The sequence below is a fragment of the Pinus tabuliformis genome, chromosome 2_1, assembly GCF_031772625.1.
Source record: "Pinus tabuliformis cultivar Carrire ecotype Pingquan chromosome 2_1, CPIR1, whole genome shotgun sequence".
In the NCBI taxonomy this organism is placed as follows: domain Eukaryota; kingdom Viridiplantae; phylum Streptophyta; class Pinopsida; order Pinales; family Pinaceae; genus Pinus; species Pinus tabuliformis.
In genome coordinates, this window is record NC_142299.1 from 355,656,017 (window position 1) to 355,675,296 (window position 19,280).

The 19,280-nt window shown below is 37.9% G+C and overlaps 1 protein-coding gene across 3 annotated transcripts in view; it reads left to right on the top strand.

The window, feature by feature from the left end:
- LOC149200335 (cullin-1-like) overlaps nucleotides 1–17,419 on the top strand; it is a 34,012-nt gene extending 16,593 nt beyond the window's left edge. Inside the window, exons 4-19 of one of the 3 annotated variants that reach the window (XM_089402667.1) lie at nucleotides 8,886–9,071; nucleotides 9,269–9,316; nucleotides 9,425–9,628; nucleotides 9,737–9,814; nucleotides 10,018–10,107; nucleotides 10,221–10,301; nucleotides 10,428–10,490; nucleotides 10,828–10,914; nucleotides 11,038–11,178; nucleotides 11,267–11,322; nucleotides 15,656–15,773; nucleotides 16,026–16,187; nucleotides 16,302–16,445; nucleotides 16,682–16,900; nucleotides 17,014–17,181; nucleotides 17,305–17,419. In XM_089402667.1, the coding sequence (XP_089258793.1) occupies nucleotides 8,886–9,071; nucleotides 9,269–9,316; nucleotides 9,425–9,628; nucleotides 9,737–9,814; nucleotides 10,018–10,107; nucleotides 10,221–10,301; nucleotides 10,428–10,490; nucleotides 10,828–10,914; nucleotides 11,038–11,178; nucleotides 11,267–11,322; nucleotides 15,656–15,773; nucleotides 16,026–16,187; nucleotides 16,302–16,445; nucleotides 16,682–16,900; nucleotides 17,014–17,181; nucleotides 17,305–17,406 (1,947 nt within the window). In that variant the 3' untranslated portion in view covers nucleotides 17,407–17,419. The remainder of the gene's footprint in view (nucleotides 1–8,885; nucleotides 9,072–9,268; nucleotides 9,317–9,424; nucleotides 9,629–9,736; nucleotides 9,815–10,017; nucleotides 10,108–10,220; nucleotides 10,302–10,427; nucleotides 10,491–10,827; nucleotides 10,915–11,037; nucleotides 11,179–11,266; nucleotides 11,323–15,655; nucleotides 15,774–16,025; nucleotides 16,188–16,301; nucleotides 16,446–16,681; nucleotides 16,901–17,013; nucleotides 17,182–17,304) is intronic. The other 2 variants (XM_089402669.1, XM_089402670.1) reach the window with 2 other exon arrangements.
- Nucleotides 17,420–19,280: the final 1,861 nt, after the last annotated feature.

Sequence of the window (19,280 nt, forward strand, 5' to 3'; positions counted from 1 at the left end):
AACAAGCCCCTCGGGCTTGGTACATGAAAATTGACAAGTACCTAATAGATCATGGCTTTCAGCGGAGTCCATTTGATGCAAACCTGTATCAAACGTACTGGTGATGATATTTTGTTTGTGGTTGTCTATGTGGATTATCTTATCATTACTGGCAGTTCAACACATTTGATCCATGGAATCAAACAGGATTTGTGCAACACTTTTGATATGACAGATTTGGGACTTTTGCATTACTGTTTAGGGGTGGAAGTCTGGCAGACTGAGAACAACATCTTTCTCTCTCAGTCCAAGTATGCTAGAATTCTTGTGGACAGGTTCAGAATGCAGGATTGCAAACCTGCCACAACTCCTATGGAACCAGGGCTCAAACTTTCAGCTCAGTCATCCTCACCACTTGTGGATGAAACTTTATTCAGGCAGTTAGTGGGCAGCCTCATCTACCTCACTGCCACTCGACCTAATATCAGTTTTGCAGTGAGCTACATTTCACGCTTCATGTCAGCTACTAAGGCTGATCATTGGATAGCAGCAAAGCGTGTGCTGCATTATGTAAGAGGCACTCCTGGTTATAGACTTTTGTACACTCAGAGTTTAGATCCTACACTCAGTGGTTACACAAATTCAGACTGGGCTGGTTCGGTTGATGATTGTAAATCTACATTTGGGTATGTGTTTAGTCTGGGATCCGGCGCTGTCACATGGACTAGTAAGAAGCAGCAGGTAGTGGCTCTCTCCTCGACAGAAGTAGAGTATTGGAGAGCAGTTAAGGCATCTTTTGAGGCAGTTCCCTTGTTCTGTGATAATCAGTGAGTGCTCAAACTCGCCAAGAATCCAGTCTTCCATGAACGAACAAAGCATGTGGAAACCCATTGTCACTACATTCGACAGCTTGTTGAAGACAGATCCATTCAGTCGCTGTATGTTCCCACAATGGAGCAACCAACAAACATCTTCACCAAGCCTCTTGGTCCTGATAAGTTTGTAAAATTCAGAGGGTCTATAGGTGTTGTAAATAGATTGAGCATTAAGGGAGGGTATTAGAGTAATGCTATTTTAGTGTTTAATGCTCATCTGTGACTGTAATTAGCAGTTTCTTGTTAGAAACTTGCTGTTTCTATATTCTTAGTAGAAACTTGCTGTTTCTGTAAATATAGTGGTATTATTTATTGAACTTCACTACTCATTGTAAATTAATTCAATTCATTCGTTGATTAAAAATTAAGAATTCAAAAAGTACATACTATTTACAAGTGTCTGAATAGTTAATTAAAGTTGACACCATTAATTAATGACTCAGTTGTCACCATGATTGACCATGGTTGATTTTCATATTGACCATGATTGATTTTTATATTAAGACAATAGTTGTCACAATGCGGTGATTGACGATGGTTAACCGCGGTTTACCATGATTCAACATGACTAATTTTCATATTGAGACACGATGGTTGACCACAATTTTAGTTGATTCTCATATTGAGACAATTTTTGTTACATTGTGACATTGGACGATGGTTGACCATGAATAACGATGGTTGACAATATTTAAACATTGTTGATTTTCAAATTAGTGAGCAATTTATAAATTTGCTCCATATATTACTAACTTGTTAGTAATATATAATTAACTTATGTTTATTACATATATTTTATATTTTATGATTTTAACTTTTGTATAACGTAACTTTTGTCCACAACTGATCTTTTCAACATATAGTACATTAACAAAATACTTGTCACGGTCTATTCTACACCATAGTTTTAAAACTCCGGCTCCGACTCGGTCGAGGATCGACTCCGACTCCGACTCCGAAACGGTAATGACTCGGCCGACTCGATTTCAATGACTCGGTCATTGTAAAAAATACATTACATATATATATATATATATATATATTTTATAAAAAAACATAATTTTAAAGATTTTAAACATAATTTTAAAGATTTTCATTCATGTTTCCAAACACACAACATTATAATATATAGATGGAAGACAACATATGATCAAAGTAGGCTCATGAACCAACCATTATATCAAAATGGTACCCAATGGCAATACATAGTCAACTGTCATACATGATCAAAGGCTCAAAACAAAATACACATAACCAAAGAGGCTAGAAATGGCCTCTACAACAAAAGTAAACTGTGATGGTGACCAAACTCCAATACTAGTACTACCCTGTAGGAGCCAAGATCATGTCGATCGATCTCTGGATCATCATCATCAGAGTCAGACAGGGGGCCCCATGGCTCCTCGTCATCATCATCATCTCCAACTGCAACTGTAGAAGTGGTACCACTAGCAGGTTGTGCAGCAGATGCAAGCTGAGATAGAGTAGATATGTGGATGCGCTTCTGTCGTGGCTGAGCAGAGGAAGCACCTACAACTGGAGTCCTTGCTGGCTGTGAGACTGAGGCTGGTGGATTGGGATCTACATTCAACTGAACCAGAACAGCTTGTTCAAGTTCAATTGATGTCTCAATAGCTAAATCTAAATCAAGATCCTCATCAGGATCAAACTCTGCTGGACAACTCTCCACTACCCAATCTGATGTTGGATCAATGTCTTCCAACACAATGGGATTTGAATTAGGTCTTTTGTTCAGCAAATGGTTTCGTCTGAGCCGGAGGTTGTATTGGACATAAACAAGATCATTTAACCGTTTTTTATCCAAACGGTTTCTCTTCTTTGTGTGAATCCTCTCAAAGACAGACCAATTGCGCTCACACCCAGATGCACTGCAAGTTTGACTCAAAATACGAATTGAAAACCTTTGTAATTCAGGACAATGGCCACCAAAGGCCTCCCACCATTGTGCTGCAAAAAACATAGGAGTGTAATGAGTTAGCTCAACAAAATTACAAATTATATCTAACTTTCAAATTATAAACGATTTAACAAACTTAAAAAAAAAGTAAAACTATTAAGAATTTGAAAATTGAAATTTTTGTTTACCTGGCTCATCTGCTTCTCTTGCAATCTTTGCTAGGTTCTTCCCAAAGGTACCTGATGCATTGTTGAAGGTATTGGCTTGTTGGTGTATCTCCAGCTGATCAGACTCCAATGGGATCATGTGATCAATGCAATCAATCAGTCCATCTCTGACCTCCCCCCTCAAAGCTCCTGACTCCTTAGCTTTATAATGATATCGTGGGTTCAAAAAATACCCAGCTGCATGTATAGGGCAATGGAGTTGATTGTTCCATCTTTCATGAATGATTGCCCAAATGGGCCCATACTTTGCCACTCTATCCTTTTATACCGTCTTTATTTGCTCGTTTGCTTGATCCATAGCTTCATAAATGAAGCCCATAGCCAACCTTTCCCCCTCCACCAACCGCAACACCTTAATTAGTGGCTCAGCAAGCTTCACAATCTCTGCGGCCTTTCTCCAAAAAGTTTCTTCATAGACTTTCCTTTTCAGTTCTTTGCCTTCCGGTTTCTTAGACCAATTGCTTTGATTCCATTCATCACTAGAAAACATCTTTTGCAAGTTTCTATGTTGGGAAAGCATAGATTGCAATGTCAAAAAATGTGTAGCAAATCTAGTGATGGCAGGCCTAATAATATCCTTGCCCCCAGTGTGTTTCCTCATGAGGCTCAAAATCAATGTATGATTGTAGATAAATTTTGTGATGCTTTTGGCATGATCTATAGTGTTTTTGACCCAGTCTATTTTTCCAGTATCCTCAAGCATGAGGTCTATGCAATGTGCAGCACATGGGGTCCAAAAGATGGTCTTGTGTTTTTCCTCTAACATTTTACCAGCAAGAACATAGTTAGAGGCATTATCTGTGATGACTTGAACAACATTAGCCACCCCCACCTCCTCAACAACCTGATCTAATAGCTGAAACAACAATTGCCCATCTTTTACCTTATCAGATGCATCAACTGATTTTAAAAACATGGTTCCCCGTGGGCAGAAGACAAGAAAGTTTATGATGGTACAGTTTCTTTGATCAGTCCATCCATCTGACATGATGGTACATCCTGTTTTTGCCCATGAGTCCTTGAACTCTTTCAAATACTCATTAATGGATTCAATGTCTCTTTGCAAACGATACCCCCTTAGCTCATGCATAGTAGGGCCTTTGAAGCCTTTTCCAGCAGCATGTATGGCATCAAACATAGGCTCATAATATGGTGAAGGAGCAACATTAAAGGGGATATCATCATCATACCACCATCTAGCTATGTACTCACAAGCAGTCTCCTTCAATTCTTTCTTCCAGTGGTCATCTAAAGTGGGCTGCATTTGACTTTTACTAACTTCAGGACCATGTGCATCTGATGGAGAGGAGGGAGTGAAATAACTTTTGATAGTCACATCACCCTTTGTCATTCTACCCTTTCCCTTATCTTGAACAGAAACAAAAGAGGGAGGAACATATCGGAAAGGGTTGGATGTATCAGTTTGAGGGATAGAGGAAGAACCCTCAAAATCATAATGGGGGTTGGTAGCCATCATTTTTTGTATCGCCCTCTTCCTCCCAATTTCAGCCTGTATGTCTTTTTGCCTAGCCTTATCTTCTTTAAATTTCTCAAAGCTGACCAACAAATTCTTCCTAATCTCCCCAATTTCTGGTGAGGTACATGGGGTAATTTGGCCTCTAATCCCTGCCAAGTGTTGTTTCAGAGTATTAATGCCCCCAGGACCTTCCTTAATTTTCCTATGGCAAAATTTGCATTGTGTTTGCTCAATGTAGCTGAAAAGAGATCCATGCCACGAAAGCTATGACCTCCCCAATAGGAAATCACCTTGATGGTTCGAGGGTTGATCCCAAGGGCAAGTCCCCCAGACCGCCCTACCGCATCTAGGGCTTGAAAGTGCCACCCAGGCATGATGCTTGGGAGGGTTTTAACGATCAGATCAGAAGACCCCAAGGTCTCCTGAAGGAAAATAATATCGCAGGGGTCACTACTCAATAGTCTCTTGAGGGCCAATTTTTTAGGGGGGTTGGCCAGGCCCCTGCAATTGAAGGAGAGCCATTTCATTGGGGAACCTTGGGAAGGGTATCTGCTGCTCTAAGCACCCAATCAATGGTGTTTTGTTGATCCTGGGCAACATCATCCCCTGCAATTTTAATGGCTTTGGCTAATTTGGATGGTCGCCCCCTAGTAGGCTTATGGTTAGAAAGGTAGGTTGTGATACCCAGGCCCAACATATCTGGAATGGTTTGCCTTCGGGGGCGAAGATTGTAGGCATGAGAACCCGAGGGAGTGGGTGCAGATGGCAGTGGAGACTCGTCCAACCAGATATAATTGATGGGGTATGGAGAAAATTGGTAGCAGAGGATCAATCGTACATGTAATCGGAGCAATAATTAAACATGGGGAGGGTGCAGATGAATCCATAGAGATAGAAAAATGATTAAAATGCAGAATAGAGGAGCAGGGGGGAAAGTCAGTACCCGATGAGGGAGCGGCTTCCGCCACAGACCGGGATCTAGTCTTAGGAGGAGATGGAGGCGGCATCTGGGAGGCACTGGAAGTCTGGACAATGTTCCCAGCATCTTCCTTTTGGTGATCCAGATCTGAGGGTAGCACGTCCACCATCAGTTCTTTAGATTGTCTCTGCATCGAACCCTTAGTAGCCGATGGATTTGAAGGCGTGAGCAGAGGACAATATCTGTAGAGATGTTCGACCTTGTGGTAGTGTCTGCACCAGAATGGCACACCTTCATAGTCAAGGTTTTGCTTGTACGTGAAATGGCGCCAGTGCAGAGTGATCTTCTCCTCCAGCCTTGCCCTAATGTCCAGGTGTACCAAAATTCGAGCCATGGACATGATCCCCGTCGATTCAAAAGATTGATCATGATCCAGATAGGTGCCTAGTGCATTCCCAATTTGCTTGAAGATGATAGGGGTCCAATATTGCAGTGGAAGGTCCGACATCCAAACCCAGATTGGTCCTACCCCTAGTTGTTCCCTCTCAGGATCGAACAGTGGATCCCATCGCTTCAATAGCATAGGCGCCAGTTCTATGTGCTAGAACCTAGATAGGATCCAATCTGTGTATTCCTCCCAGTGGAATCATAGGGCAAACCATCCCCTCACCCGAACACGGATGATGGGTAGGTCTTTTAGTAAGGAACTCCAGATTTCCTCTGTATAGAGCTGAAGCTGCTCAACAGTGTAGTTCTGCCCACGGACACGGCCAACCAAGACCTTCTTGGCAGTCTCATCCACTTCTCCCATCGAGAGATCTTCACCCAGAGCAAGATTTATATCTCTGTCTCCAGCCTTAAGACACCGGCGTTTTTTGAGCTTATTTGTACGTCTAGCTGTCAGATAGTCTTTGAGAAGTCCACAAATGCCTTGGTTAACTGCCTGTGGGGTGGATGGGGTGGATTTAGGGGTAGGGATCGGGGAGCTGAAGCATCCCGAATGGATGGGCGTGCTAGGGTTAGGGTTAGAGCCACTAGGGTTCGAAGGGACTCCAGGGAGATGAGGGTTTGTATAGGGTTGGTTGCAGGTAGAGGAGTACCAAAGGTGGGCGTATAACCAGGCGGGGCGGAGACTTGAGGTAGCTGGGGGAGAGGTGCGTCAAAGGAGGGAGAGGTTTGCAAACAAGAGCCCAACAAGTTCAGGGTTGCAGGGGATAGAGGGGGGGTAGTCGAGGGATGGGGCACAAATATTGATGGTCGGCCCAGTGCGGAGGTAGAGGATGACAGAGGTCGCTGAGAAGCAGCGAAAGGTCCCGGACTTGACATGGTGCGATGGAGAGGCCTATTGACCTCGTGGGGACAAGGGTCTGCCGGTATATTTGCCCCGTCCATATCCTCAGAATTGACAGTAAAAGGAGTAACGACTGTCGGGGGAACAGGAGTCTCAGCAGTTGTGCACCCGGGTAAACTGCGAAGGAGGGAGGTAACGACGGTGTCGTTCCAGTGAGCCTTGAGGGCTAAGGGCCATCAGCTATCAGGCGTCAGGGTTCAAAAATGCCATGGTATTCCACCCACAATTCAGTTAGGTCTCCGCCATTGCCCGGAGCTCCTCCACCAAATGATCCAATATCATATATTATATATATTATGAATTAATATAATTCATAATATTATAATATATGATGCCTATGAGACTTAGAATAGATGTTTCTAGGGTGTTTTGTTAAGGTATTTCGTGTTGGAAAGGTCATCTGTTTAAAACCTTGTGGGCAAAAATCCAGCTACGCTAAGGGTTGGTGTGGCCCAGATTGGATGTGATTACTGGATGATTTTAACGGCTTAGATGCCCCTGGGTTGCCGTTATTCAAACCATAGGTTAAGTGTGCTAATCATCTTAAGGCTCACATTACTTTAACAAAAAAAATTATTATAATATATGACATTAAAAAAACTATATATATTATTTATATTTATAATTAATATATATTTTGAGAATTTGGAATATGTATATGGACATATTTGTCAAACTTTATTCAAACTTCATCATCAAATTCGAATTTGAATCGAATTTCATTATTACCAAACTCAAACTTGAACCCAAACCATATGACATAACAGTTAAAACCAAACTTCCTCATAGGTTGACAAAGATAAACTATAATGATGACTTTGATGCCATGCATGTGTGTGAGGGAAGGAGTTTAACCTTTGGGTGTTGGCTTCCCTCTGTGATAAAAAAAGGCTTAACATGTGTCTAACAGACCAAATTGGTCTTAAAGAACCTTAATAGGAATACTCTACTATACATACGTAACTAAGAGAAGGAAGATTACTCCCTTGAATTTGATAATGTTCTATTGAAGAAGACAACTTTAATATTTATGCCTTCAAAATTGTTTTAAGTGTGGTCATTGAGATAAACTTAAATTTTTAACTTTCTTACAACTAGTCTATCTTAGTATTTTGATTATTTTACTATTAGTTTATCTTAGTATTTTAACTATTTTACTGGTATGTATGTGCTTGTACATAAATTTCCAGTTCTATGCTTGATAGATTTGAAGTTAAAATGGATCCACACTGATTTAGTATATATGAATGATCACTGAAATAAAATTGTGTTTGAGACAAGAAGCAATATATATATATCAAAAGAAAATTACAAATGAGTCTTCACGTTTTTAAATATGCTATATTACATAAGAATACTATTGGCAAAACCATGGGTTGTTAAAACTACCAATGGTGAATTGACTCTGTGACCTCAAATTTATCTTAACTATGGTAACAATATTTATAAGCATTAGTTATGATTTTTTAATTTTAATTTTATTTTAAATAATTCTATCTTTTCAATTTTATTTTTGGGCCCATAGATACTCTTTAACCTAGTATGGAAGAATGGAAGAGATATTGTAACTTGTAATGTTATGTAAACATTTTGACTTGGATCATATATATATATATATATATATATAACCAACATAGATCTATTTTAATTTTGGATCCATTAAACATTGAAAAAGACTAAATTTTTTGAGGTATAATTTTTTTTTCAAATTTTATATTCAAAAAGAGATTTGCCCCTACAATATTTGCTTTCTCTTAATTGATAATTAATTATTTAATAAAAATGTGATAACTACTAAATCATTGATTTATGTCTATACTAAATAATTGATATTTAATAATCATCACTCATCTAATACTAATGCTTAAATAAATCTATATATTTTCATATCTTTTAGCCCCACATATATTTTCATATCTCTTACCCCACATATATATATATATATATATCACTTTTTCAAAACACTCAGCTTCTAGAATCTTTTTAAAATTGCACTTTTAGCTCCCTATCCCTTTCCCAACCGTTAACCGTTTTGGTTGGAAAAGCTTTATGAGCTTTCTATTTATTGAAACAATCATGTCGGGTAATATTCCAGTGTCTTTTGGTCCATGGTTGAAATGTATTAGTTGTTTTCCGCAGGTTCTACCTGCATTGTGGGAGAAACATGATGAGCTTTTGCTGAGAGAACTTGTAAAGCAATGGAGAAATTACAAAATAATGGATCGGTTACTTGCACGTTTCTTTGATTACTTGGATCGTTACTTCATTCGAAGGCATTCTCTTCCTGCACTAAATGACGTTAGTGTCATGTGCTTCCGTGATCTGGTAAACATCAGATGATACTTTGTGTAGAGTTCTCTCTGTTTATACCTTCTCTCTCTTCCTATGATTTTTCTCTTCTTCCAATGATTATAATAAACTTCAGATGACGATATCTTGGAATTAGGGTGGATATCCTGGCTCTTAGCAAATATAAAGGCGATAAACTATTTTTAAAATCAACCTTTTCACTTGTTTTGCAGGTTTACCAAGAAATTAAGAATAATGTAAGGGATGCTATGATTACTCTGGTACGTTTTGTATTGCCTTGAAATGTCGAAAACTTTCTTTAGTTATTTGACCTATTGCTTTCTTTTATTGCTTATGGTATATGACCTATTGTGCTTGTTATGTGGCAGGTTGATAGGGAACCTGAAGGAGAGCAAATTGATCGAGGTTTGCTGAAAAATGTTCTGGGAATCTTCGTGGAGATTTGGATGGGTAACATGGATGCTTATGAGAATGACTTTGAGTCAGCGATGTTGGATGGCATTGCTTCTTACTATTCTCGAAAAGCTGCATCATGGATTCTAGAGGATTCTTGTACGGATTATATGCTTAAGGTCAGTGGAGAAATAGGTGCTAGTGCTGTAGACATGTGTCAGAGTGTTGGTATCAAATGGATATTGGGTCTTTCAAGAAGCTAATGTATATCTCCTTTTTAACTACAGGCTGAAGAGTGTCTGAAACGAGTAAAAGAAAGAGCTTCCTATTATTTACATTCAAGCAGTGAACAAAAGTTGTTGGAAGTGAGTGTGTTAAAAATAATTTCTTTCCATTATCCAAAGTTCTTGCATTTAGCTTATTGTTGAAATAATTATTTTCGTTGTTTCTTTTACTCGGTGAAGTACATATATTCCACTACTTCAACCATCATGATTAACTCATCATACACACAATTTAAAGAACAGCTGAGATATTTGTTTTTTTCTGTTGCTGGCTTTTGTTGCAGAAAGTAGAAAATGAGCTACTTTCCCAGTACGAGAGTCAACTTCTAGAGAAGGAGCTTCCAGGGTGCCATGCCTTGCTAAGAGATGAAAAGGTGCCATGGCATTTTCATTTGATTATTGCTGTGTTGTTGGGGATTCTGAACCTGTTTTTTCAAAATAATTCCTTAGTCAAAAAGCTGATTTCCTGATTTAACTTTTTGTACAGGTAGATGATCTTTCAAGGATGTATAGGTTGTTTTGTAGGATACGTAAAGGCTTGGAACCTTTGGCTCAAGTTTTCAAACAGGTTGACACCAATTGGTGCATATTGATTGAAAATATCCTAAGTGAGCTACTTTCACAACTTGCAGTGAATTTCTGTAGGTAAAAGGTTTTTTTTGACCGCCCCATTCAAACTGCTTTGTCATTGCAGTACGTTACTGATGAGGTTACATCATTAGTCAAGCACGCGCAAGATGCAGCAAACAATGAAAAGGTAATCTAGGAGCTTGTCTGATATCTGTATTACTTTGATTTGTTCTTCAGGCAGAAAATAAGGTTGGTGCAGAAGAAAGGGTACAATCTTATTTGTAACTTTATTTATCTGCGATTCCTTCTACTTTGTAGGCTTAATCTCTTTCCATTTGAACACTCACATGATGAAGCTAAATTTATGACCTTTATGTCTGATTGGGGGTTACTTGGCATATTGTTATAATTTGGCAGATGATGACCAAACATGATATGCTGAACATTGCACAAAGACATTAGCCTTTGTGGAGATGATAGATCCTGAGCTTGCAATTTGTTTCATTAACATGTTTGTTTTTCAGGAGTTTCTGGGGGAAGTTCTTAAATTGTGTTGCAAGCGCTTGCAATATGTCAATGAGTGTTTTATGGACCATTCCCTTTTCCACAAGGTAGGTTGGAGGAAATATTGTTTATTATGGTTATGCTTGTCAAATTAATTCTTGTAAGCTTATTTATTGATGCAATGCAATTCATCGGGAAACACTCCCTATGGATGTCAACTCTATTTGCAGGCACTGAAGGAAGCATTTGGGGTATTTTGTAACAAGGAAGTTACAGGAAAAAGGATTGCAGAATTATTGGTTACATTTTTTGACAACATCTTGAAAAAGGGTGGTAGTGAAAAATTAAATGATGAATATACCCTCGAAGAGGTGTGCATTACTTTGATTTGGATGTTGCAGACTTTGCAGGTGGCAATTTGATTTGAGTTAGTGATCTGATGGTTAAATTCTGCTACAGGTAGTCAAGCTTCTTCCATATGTTAGTGATGAAGATTTATTTGCAGAATTTTACAGGTAAAATTTCTTCGATTTGCTACAAGCTTACGAAAATTTCTTTTAATTCTAAGTTTCCATGTTGCTTTCTACTATGAAATCTGTTTTCTTATTGTTTTAAACTGCATGCAGCTAATAGTACACATAGAAACAATAACAATAAAACATGTTTCAAATGCTTGAAGACTAATTCATCACGTTATTTAGGGTTTTTATGGTAAGGTATTACAGTTATACATTAGTTCAGCTCAAGGCTCGATTCAGTGCCCTTAGCACAAACAACTCTACTGGAAAGTCATAGTTGGAACCTTCAAGTACTTGAACTGTGGTAGTAAATTACCATGCCAAACAATATCTCTCTGCAAGCAATTCAAAAAATGATCAAGGTGAACAGGCATCAATAGTTAATACCGCCATACTTGCTTTTTACTGTCTTACTCATAGTTTTAAAACTCGGCCAGTCTGAACCAGTAACTGGTGTGGTTAGCAAAGTCAAGGCAATAAACGGGCACATAAATCCAGTTTGGGAACGGGTTAATCAAAACGTGCATGTGATGAGGAAGGGAACCTGTGGGGAGTTTTTTTAGGTGGTTTCTAAGGAAACCAGGGTTTTTTAAGGTGGTTGCTGCTACTGCTACTGGGGCTGCAGAGGAGTTTGAGGAGTCCTTAGATTCTGAGCCAATGTTACTTGGGAGTGGGAGCGAAAACGGGAGCGGGAGTGACATTTTCAGAAGCTCCCGGTTTGGGAGCGAATCCCGGAGCGATTTTTTAAAAATATATATATATATTTTTTAATTTTTGATACATATATGTCAACAAAAACATGTAGAATGGTGAATTAGATATAAAAAACATAGATTGATCATTGAACCATATCACATCAATCATCTAGAAGTTATAATCTTCATCAACCATGTCCACAAGTTAGTAAAATACATATTACAACTGCAACATATTGAGTCTCGTGAATCATGATTCATCAAATTCAATCTTAAAGTTTCAACTTCAAGCTTTCAAAACTGAAAATTCAATATATAACATTTATCATCATTGATCACCAAAGTTGTACTTGTAAGCTAAGTTTAACCATTACAAGAAGTAATATCTTAGATATTTCTAACTCCTAACTTCTAACTGTTAACATGAAATGAATGTTATAAAATGAAACATGAATAATGAAATGAAATGAAACAACTTTAGTCTTTCACGAAGCATCATATTCATAATTCACAATCATTACCAATGAGCTATAATTGCCAACTTCAAGCTTCAAATTTTCATTGTCACAAACTCACAATCATATATTGTTTACAAAAAATATCATTATGATATGAAGAGTCAAGAGTCAAGAGTCAAGGACTCAAAACTCAACAGTTATGAAAACTAATAGAAACTAGAAAAGACGTGTAAACTGTAAATCTACATGTGGCCCTTGCCACGAGAGTCTCCAGGAGTATAAGCAGGTCGTGGTGGTCTTCTAGGAGTCTCCCCCACAGACCGACGACCAGAACTAGAAGGCATGCCCTCCACGTGAGGGTGTGGATGGAGGTGGCGATAGCAAAGGAACAAGACTCGGAACTCGAGCACTGCTATTGGATGGTGGAGGTGGAGGTGGCATGGTTGTTGCAACTGCTTCATCTTCATCCCTTATAAGTTCTTCTTCCAGTTCTTCAAGATGTACAATGCCATCCTCCAAATTGTCATCCTCTGGGTGATTGTCCCAAATTTTATATGTGGGATCCTCATAAGCTCGATCACAGTAATGACTCAACAACCTCAAGTTGTAGTGCACATAAACCAAGCTTTCTACTCGGTTTTCATTGAGTCTGTTTCTTTTCACATTATGTATGTAGCTGTATGTGGACTTGATACCATGCTAGCCAATGACTCTCTTACCTTCAAAAGGTGCCTGAAGTGAGGTAATAGCTACCAAATCTAGTTTTCGAAATCTTCAACAACTCCAATCTCGAGTGATTGCGAAAAAGGCCATGGGTATTGCTATGATTTGTAATAAATTTTATCATTTGTTTGCCTTTCTTGTACAAATCACCAATCCATTTGTATTGTGCATTTTTGTTCTTGACAACATCATGCATCAGAAGGTTCAAATTGTGAACCAAACATCCAGACCAAAATATGTTGGGGTATTTATCCTCAATAATTTCTCCCGCTGCCTTACAATTAGGAGCATTATCAGTGATGACTTGGATGACATTGTATGGCCCAATACGGTCAATTGTTTCAAGTAATGCTTCTGCAATGTTGATGGCGGTCTTGAACTTGTCTGAGTAATCATGTGCAGTTAGAAAGATGGCACCACTAACAGACATAGCAAAAACACTTATCAATGGCTTGCCTTTTACATTTGTCCATCCATCAGATACAATGGACACCCCATGGTCAGTCCAAGAACTTGTCATTCTATTCAAAGAATGTGATATTTTTGCTTTTTCATGATCAAGTCCAATGGTTCTTGCCTTGTCATACCCAGGGCTCTTGTATCCTTTAGGGGCATCATTTATGGCAGAAACCATTTCGTGCCAATAAGGTGAGCGAAGAACATTGAATGGTATCCCACATGCATAGAGAAACCTGTAAACATTTGAATCCACATCATTCCTACACCCCTCATCAAGGAAATCTGATATGGTTCTATGCCTTAAAGCTGATGACCCTGTGCCTCCATATCCATTGCCTAGGGAGGATGCTGAAGGAGTTCTGTGTGCTTGTGATTGTGAGCTTGGTTCAAAGAAACCCCTTGATTTTTTTGATTTGTATTGGCCTTCTTCCTCTTCCCTTATGTATTTGGCTTTATCCGCTGTTGACACCAGTGGACAAGTTCTGATTCCTATTTGTTTGTCTTCATCCCATGGCCTTTTCCCGCAGAGGTGTTTTTTGGCACGGGTGTATGAACCTGTGTAATCATTGTTGCAATGGGGGCAATGAAATTTAGTGGTTCCACCCCCTCTCCTTGCTTCAGGCCTGTTAACATATTTCCACAATGAGGTTTGGTCTTGTTTAGTTTTTTGAGTCATGTTCACCCTCCTCTAGCTCCTCCTCACCGGGGTTTTCATCAAATCCACTTTCTCCAGCTTCTTCATCCTCCTCTTCATTTTGGCCCCTCCGTTTCCTACTCTCCAGCACCATAATAACCATAAAAGGGACCAAGAAGAGGAAAATGCCAAGAAATATAGACAGGTCCATGATGTTTGATATTTGTAGGCTTTTGAATCTACAAATTAATTTAATTTATTTAGATTAATTAATTTAATTTATATTTATGATTTTTCACTAAATATAGTTAATAAACTAAATTAAATTAACTAAACTACTACCTAACTAAATTAAACTAAATAAATTACTAAGTTACTTACCTCTTTGCAGGCTTGCTCCTTGCTCCTTGGCGCTTGCTCCTCGCTTCCCCTCACTCCTTTGCTCTTGCTCTCTTTCAAGTGATAATGAATTTTTTTTTGCCCCATTGTGTGCTCCGGGAGCGAAAATTTAAAGCTCGGGAGCGATTGCTCCCTGATCGCTCCCAAGCTGTAATTTTCGCTCCTGAAGTGACGCTCCCGATCGCTCCCGAGCTGTAATTTTTGCTCCGGGAGTGACGCTCCCGATTTTGGCAGGGAGCGGAATTTTTTTTGTCGGGTGCGTGCTCCTGACTGGCTCTCGAGCCGCTCTTGCCCGGAGCGAGGATTGGGAGCGGGAGTGGGGGGTGGGGAGCGCTCCCCCGCAACTCTGTTCTGAGCCAGATGATGTTTATGTAGCTCTTGGTGACCATCCCATGTGTAGTAGTGGTGATAAGTTTGATGAGTGATCATGTTGATCAATGATTTGTAGTAGGTCAGTTGTCCAATAGCTTTAGTTGTAACATTGCTTTTGAACTCTAGAGGCCATTTAAACTACATTGATTATGTATCTTGTTGATGATATTTACTGCACTTGGTGCCATTTTGATATACTCACTCTTACATGGTATATATGAGCAAGCTTTGCGTAAGATATTATTTTTTAATTAAAAATTAATTATTGAAATCTTAAAAATATTATTTTTTAATTAAAAATTAATTACTTTATGCATGTTCATACTTTTATCTCCTAAGATATAAGTTTGTGTAATGACAGGGATCTTCCTTAGTATTGTAAGCTGGCTACAGTGCATTGTAATATTTCCAGGCCGGAGAAGTGCATCATTTCCATTTAGTGATAATAGGAAGCATCTTGTCAATTATTTCATGTTCCATGTTGTAGATTGTTTTTTAAAGTATAGATGTGATAATATTTTGAAAGACGTTTGAGCTTTGAGCTCTGTTATATGTTGGGCTACTCACCTTGGCCGTGTTCAATATTGCAGGAAAAAGCTTGCACAGAGACTTCTATTTGCTAAAAGTGCAAATGATGATGAAACAAACATATTGACAAAATTGAAGCGACAGTGTGGATACCAGTTTACTTCTAAAATGGAGAGAATGGTATGCTAGTAGTTCACTTCCATTTGAAAAAAATTGTAATTGTAACTGGTATTAGGCAAGCTTATTTTACAGTAGTTTATCTCAGAAATATTATAAACTTGTAGTTTCTTTCATTGTACTCTTCTACTTTATTTTAATTTTCCAAGTCAAACTTCCCATTTTCATCTGTTCCCATTTTCTAAGTTCTGTGCATATAAAAGTTGGAGCTTTTATTTTTATGTTTTCATGTCTATTCTGTATCGGTCTGTTCAGGTTACTGATTTAACTTTAGGAAGGGAGAATCAAAATAATTTTGAGGAATATCTTAATGAGAACCCACTTGCGCATCCCGGAATAGATTTGACTGTGACAGTTTTGACAACTGGATTTTGGCCAAGTTACAAGTCATTTGATCTTAATCTACCTGCTGAGATGGTATGTAGTTTTTCATATACTGCATATTATTGCAACTTACTGAGCAGCCACAAGAGTATTTTAGTAGGTAAAATGGCTTTTATTTTTTTATTGAATTTTACCACTGCAATGCAGGTTAAATGTGTTGAGGTGTTCAAAGAGTTTTATCAAACAAAAACTAAACATCGGAAGCTTACATGGATATATTCTTTGGGAACCTGTAATATTATTGGGAAGTTTGATCCTAAGCCAATGGAACTTATTGTGACAACTGACCAGGTCTTGTAATTTTGCTTTGTTGGTTGTACTGACTTTTGGATTTTATGCTTTATTAGTGATACTTACATTGAAGTTTAAATGTGCAATAAAAATAAGTGGTTTATAGAATGATCAGATATAATACTTGATAGCTCAAATGTTTTATTTTGTTGTTGCTTTTCACTTTGTCATCTATGAATGCACCAACCTTTTGTTATGATACTATTGAAACTTACTGCATCGCAATGATCCTTCAGGCATCTGCACTTTTGCTGTTCAATGCGTCAGAGAGGCTAAGTTACTCTGAAATCAAGTCTCAGTTGAATTTAACCGATGAAGATATTGTCAGATTGCTGCACTCCCTTGCATGCGCAAAATACAAAATCCTCAATAAAAAACCAAACACAAAAACTGTGGCGCAAACAGATTATTTTGAATTCAACGCAAAATTCACCGACAAAATGAGGAGAATAAAGGTTTGAGTTCTACTGCAATAAAAATATTGGCATCAGTTTTCTGATTTAAAAATAAAAACAAATGATTCTGATCAAGGTTCACACATTTGTTTTCCTTTTCTATTTGCTTGCAGATTCCTTTTCCACCAGTGGATGAGAAGAAAAAAGTTATTGAGGATGTAGATAAAGCTCGGCGTTATGCTATTGATGCATCAATTGTAAGAATCATGAAGAGCCGAAAAGTTTTATCTCACCAGCAGTTAGTGACGGAGTGCGTTGAGCAACTGGAACGGATGTTCAAGGTACGTCCTGCATAGGATGATACGTTTAGTTAGCATAGCATCAAGTGAGTTAAATGAATAACTCTATTTCCAAAATAAATTTTCCTACTGATTGACTAATTGAAACAAACTTGTGTTGATCAGCCTGATTTCAAGGCAATCAAGAAGGGAATTGAAGATCTAATTACAAGGGAATACTTGGAGAGGGACAAAGATAATCCTAATATGTTCAGATATTTGGCTTGAACTACTGGTGCGATGTTTGTACAAGCTTTTTAAAGCTTGCTTCTTGCAGCAATTCATATATTGACTTGCTCCTAGGTGCTTGTATTTATATTATTTAGTGCTTCCAATGTTGGCGAAGAGCTTATTACAAAGCATCACTGCTTACTCAAACGTTGAAGGTTGTAGAAATCCTCAGAAATGGGTTTGGCCGCCATGAGGGTTTCCACAGAAGGATATTATGAAACTTTCGTTTCCTGATATGGTCACTGAGCTTTTTGTTTTTTAATTTATTTGGATGCTTGGTAAACAGGCATGTGGTGCAGGTGGAACTTGCACCTGTTTCCCCTTTGTTGAAACAGTGAAGGATGCAGTGTCGACAATTCCCAAGTTGTTTTTCTCCAATTCATATGGTTGGATAATTCAGCAAGTTCTATGTTTTGATTATGCTCAAATGTCATAACTGAATTTTAGTCATTAAAATATCTGATTCTTTTTCTAATAGATTAAATTGATCATCTTCGCTGTGAAGTTCTGTATTGACTGCCACTTCCACCTGCACCTGTTTCCCCTTTGTTGAAACAGTGAAGGATGCAGTGTCGACAATTCCCAAGTTATTTTTCTTCAATTCATATGGTTGGATATGCGGTAATTCAGCAAGTTCTATGTTTTGATTATGCTCAAATGTCAAAAACTGGTGCAACTGAGAGAGATGTGTACACATTCTTTGTGTTATCTATAACATAATCTTTGTGCTAACTGTTGAATGCCGACACTCGGGTTAGGAACACAGATTTGGTGAGTATAATGATAGGTGATAGGCCCAAGAGATATTGATCATTTGAGGATCCTGGTGTCTAGTTAGTTCTGAGCAATTTTTGGTTAATTTTCATGCGGACATGAAACATTTCCATCAAACTCAAAATCAATTCCTTTTTATGAACTGATGGACATTCATTTTTTATTATGTCTTTTCTGATCTTTAAGAAAGCTTTCGAAAGACATGTGCCAATTACCAAGATGATATACAAGAGTTGCAATATTGTGTTTCACTTATCATGTTTACCCTTTCTTAACAAAAGATTACTAAATAAAGAGACTTTCCTTGGTCCAATTATATTGAAAGTGGATGTTGTGCTTTTATGCTTTTTAGGACTATTTAAAGGCGTTAAAGGTAAGATGAACTTGCTCCATTGTCAAATGGATTTATCAAATTCAATTTGTCACATTGTTAATGTGTTTGATCACATTCAATATGTTACATTGTTAACGTGTTCATCAAATTCAGTTATTGTCAAGGTCTTGATTAAATTTTCCATTCTTCTTACAAATTTTATATGGGTCAAACTCGCTGTGTTAGCCAAATGTGCTTAGCCGTTCCATTGTGTAGGTGTTTTTTAAATCTTTTAGTTTTTTTGGGGCAATTTTAGATTTGGTCAAATTGGTTGCTCCATCCAAACTTGCTAAAAAGTGTTTCTTAAGGTGTGTTTTCATATTTGGAGTTTTTGTGGCAAATTTTAGTTGTTTTAGGCAAACAATTATGCTTTCGACAATTGTTTTAAAAACTTTATGATTGCAAAGTATCTTAATAATATTGAAGATGAACCACACTAGTTGGTTCAAAATGGGTAAACAAGATTTTCTCCCATGTGATTTTTACCGAATTTTTTTTTGTCATAAATATTGAACATCTCATTTGTTTTGTTCACAATAAAAAATATAGCGTCAATGTTTCATAATTCAATTGATGTTTAAAAAATTTAAAAGCATTTTACTTTAATAGTAAATACATGTATAAACTTACTTTGATAGCACAAAATGGAATGATAGCGTACATTGTGATGGTTTTATCCATTAAAATTTGTCTTTATCTTTTTATTCTCTTCTTCTGCCTGCGC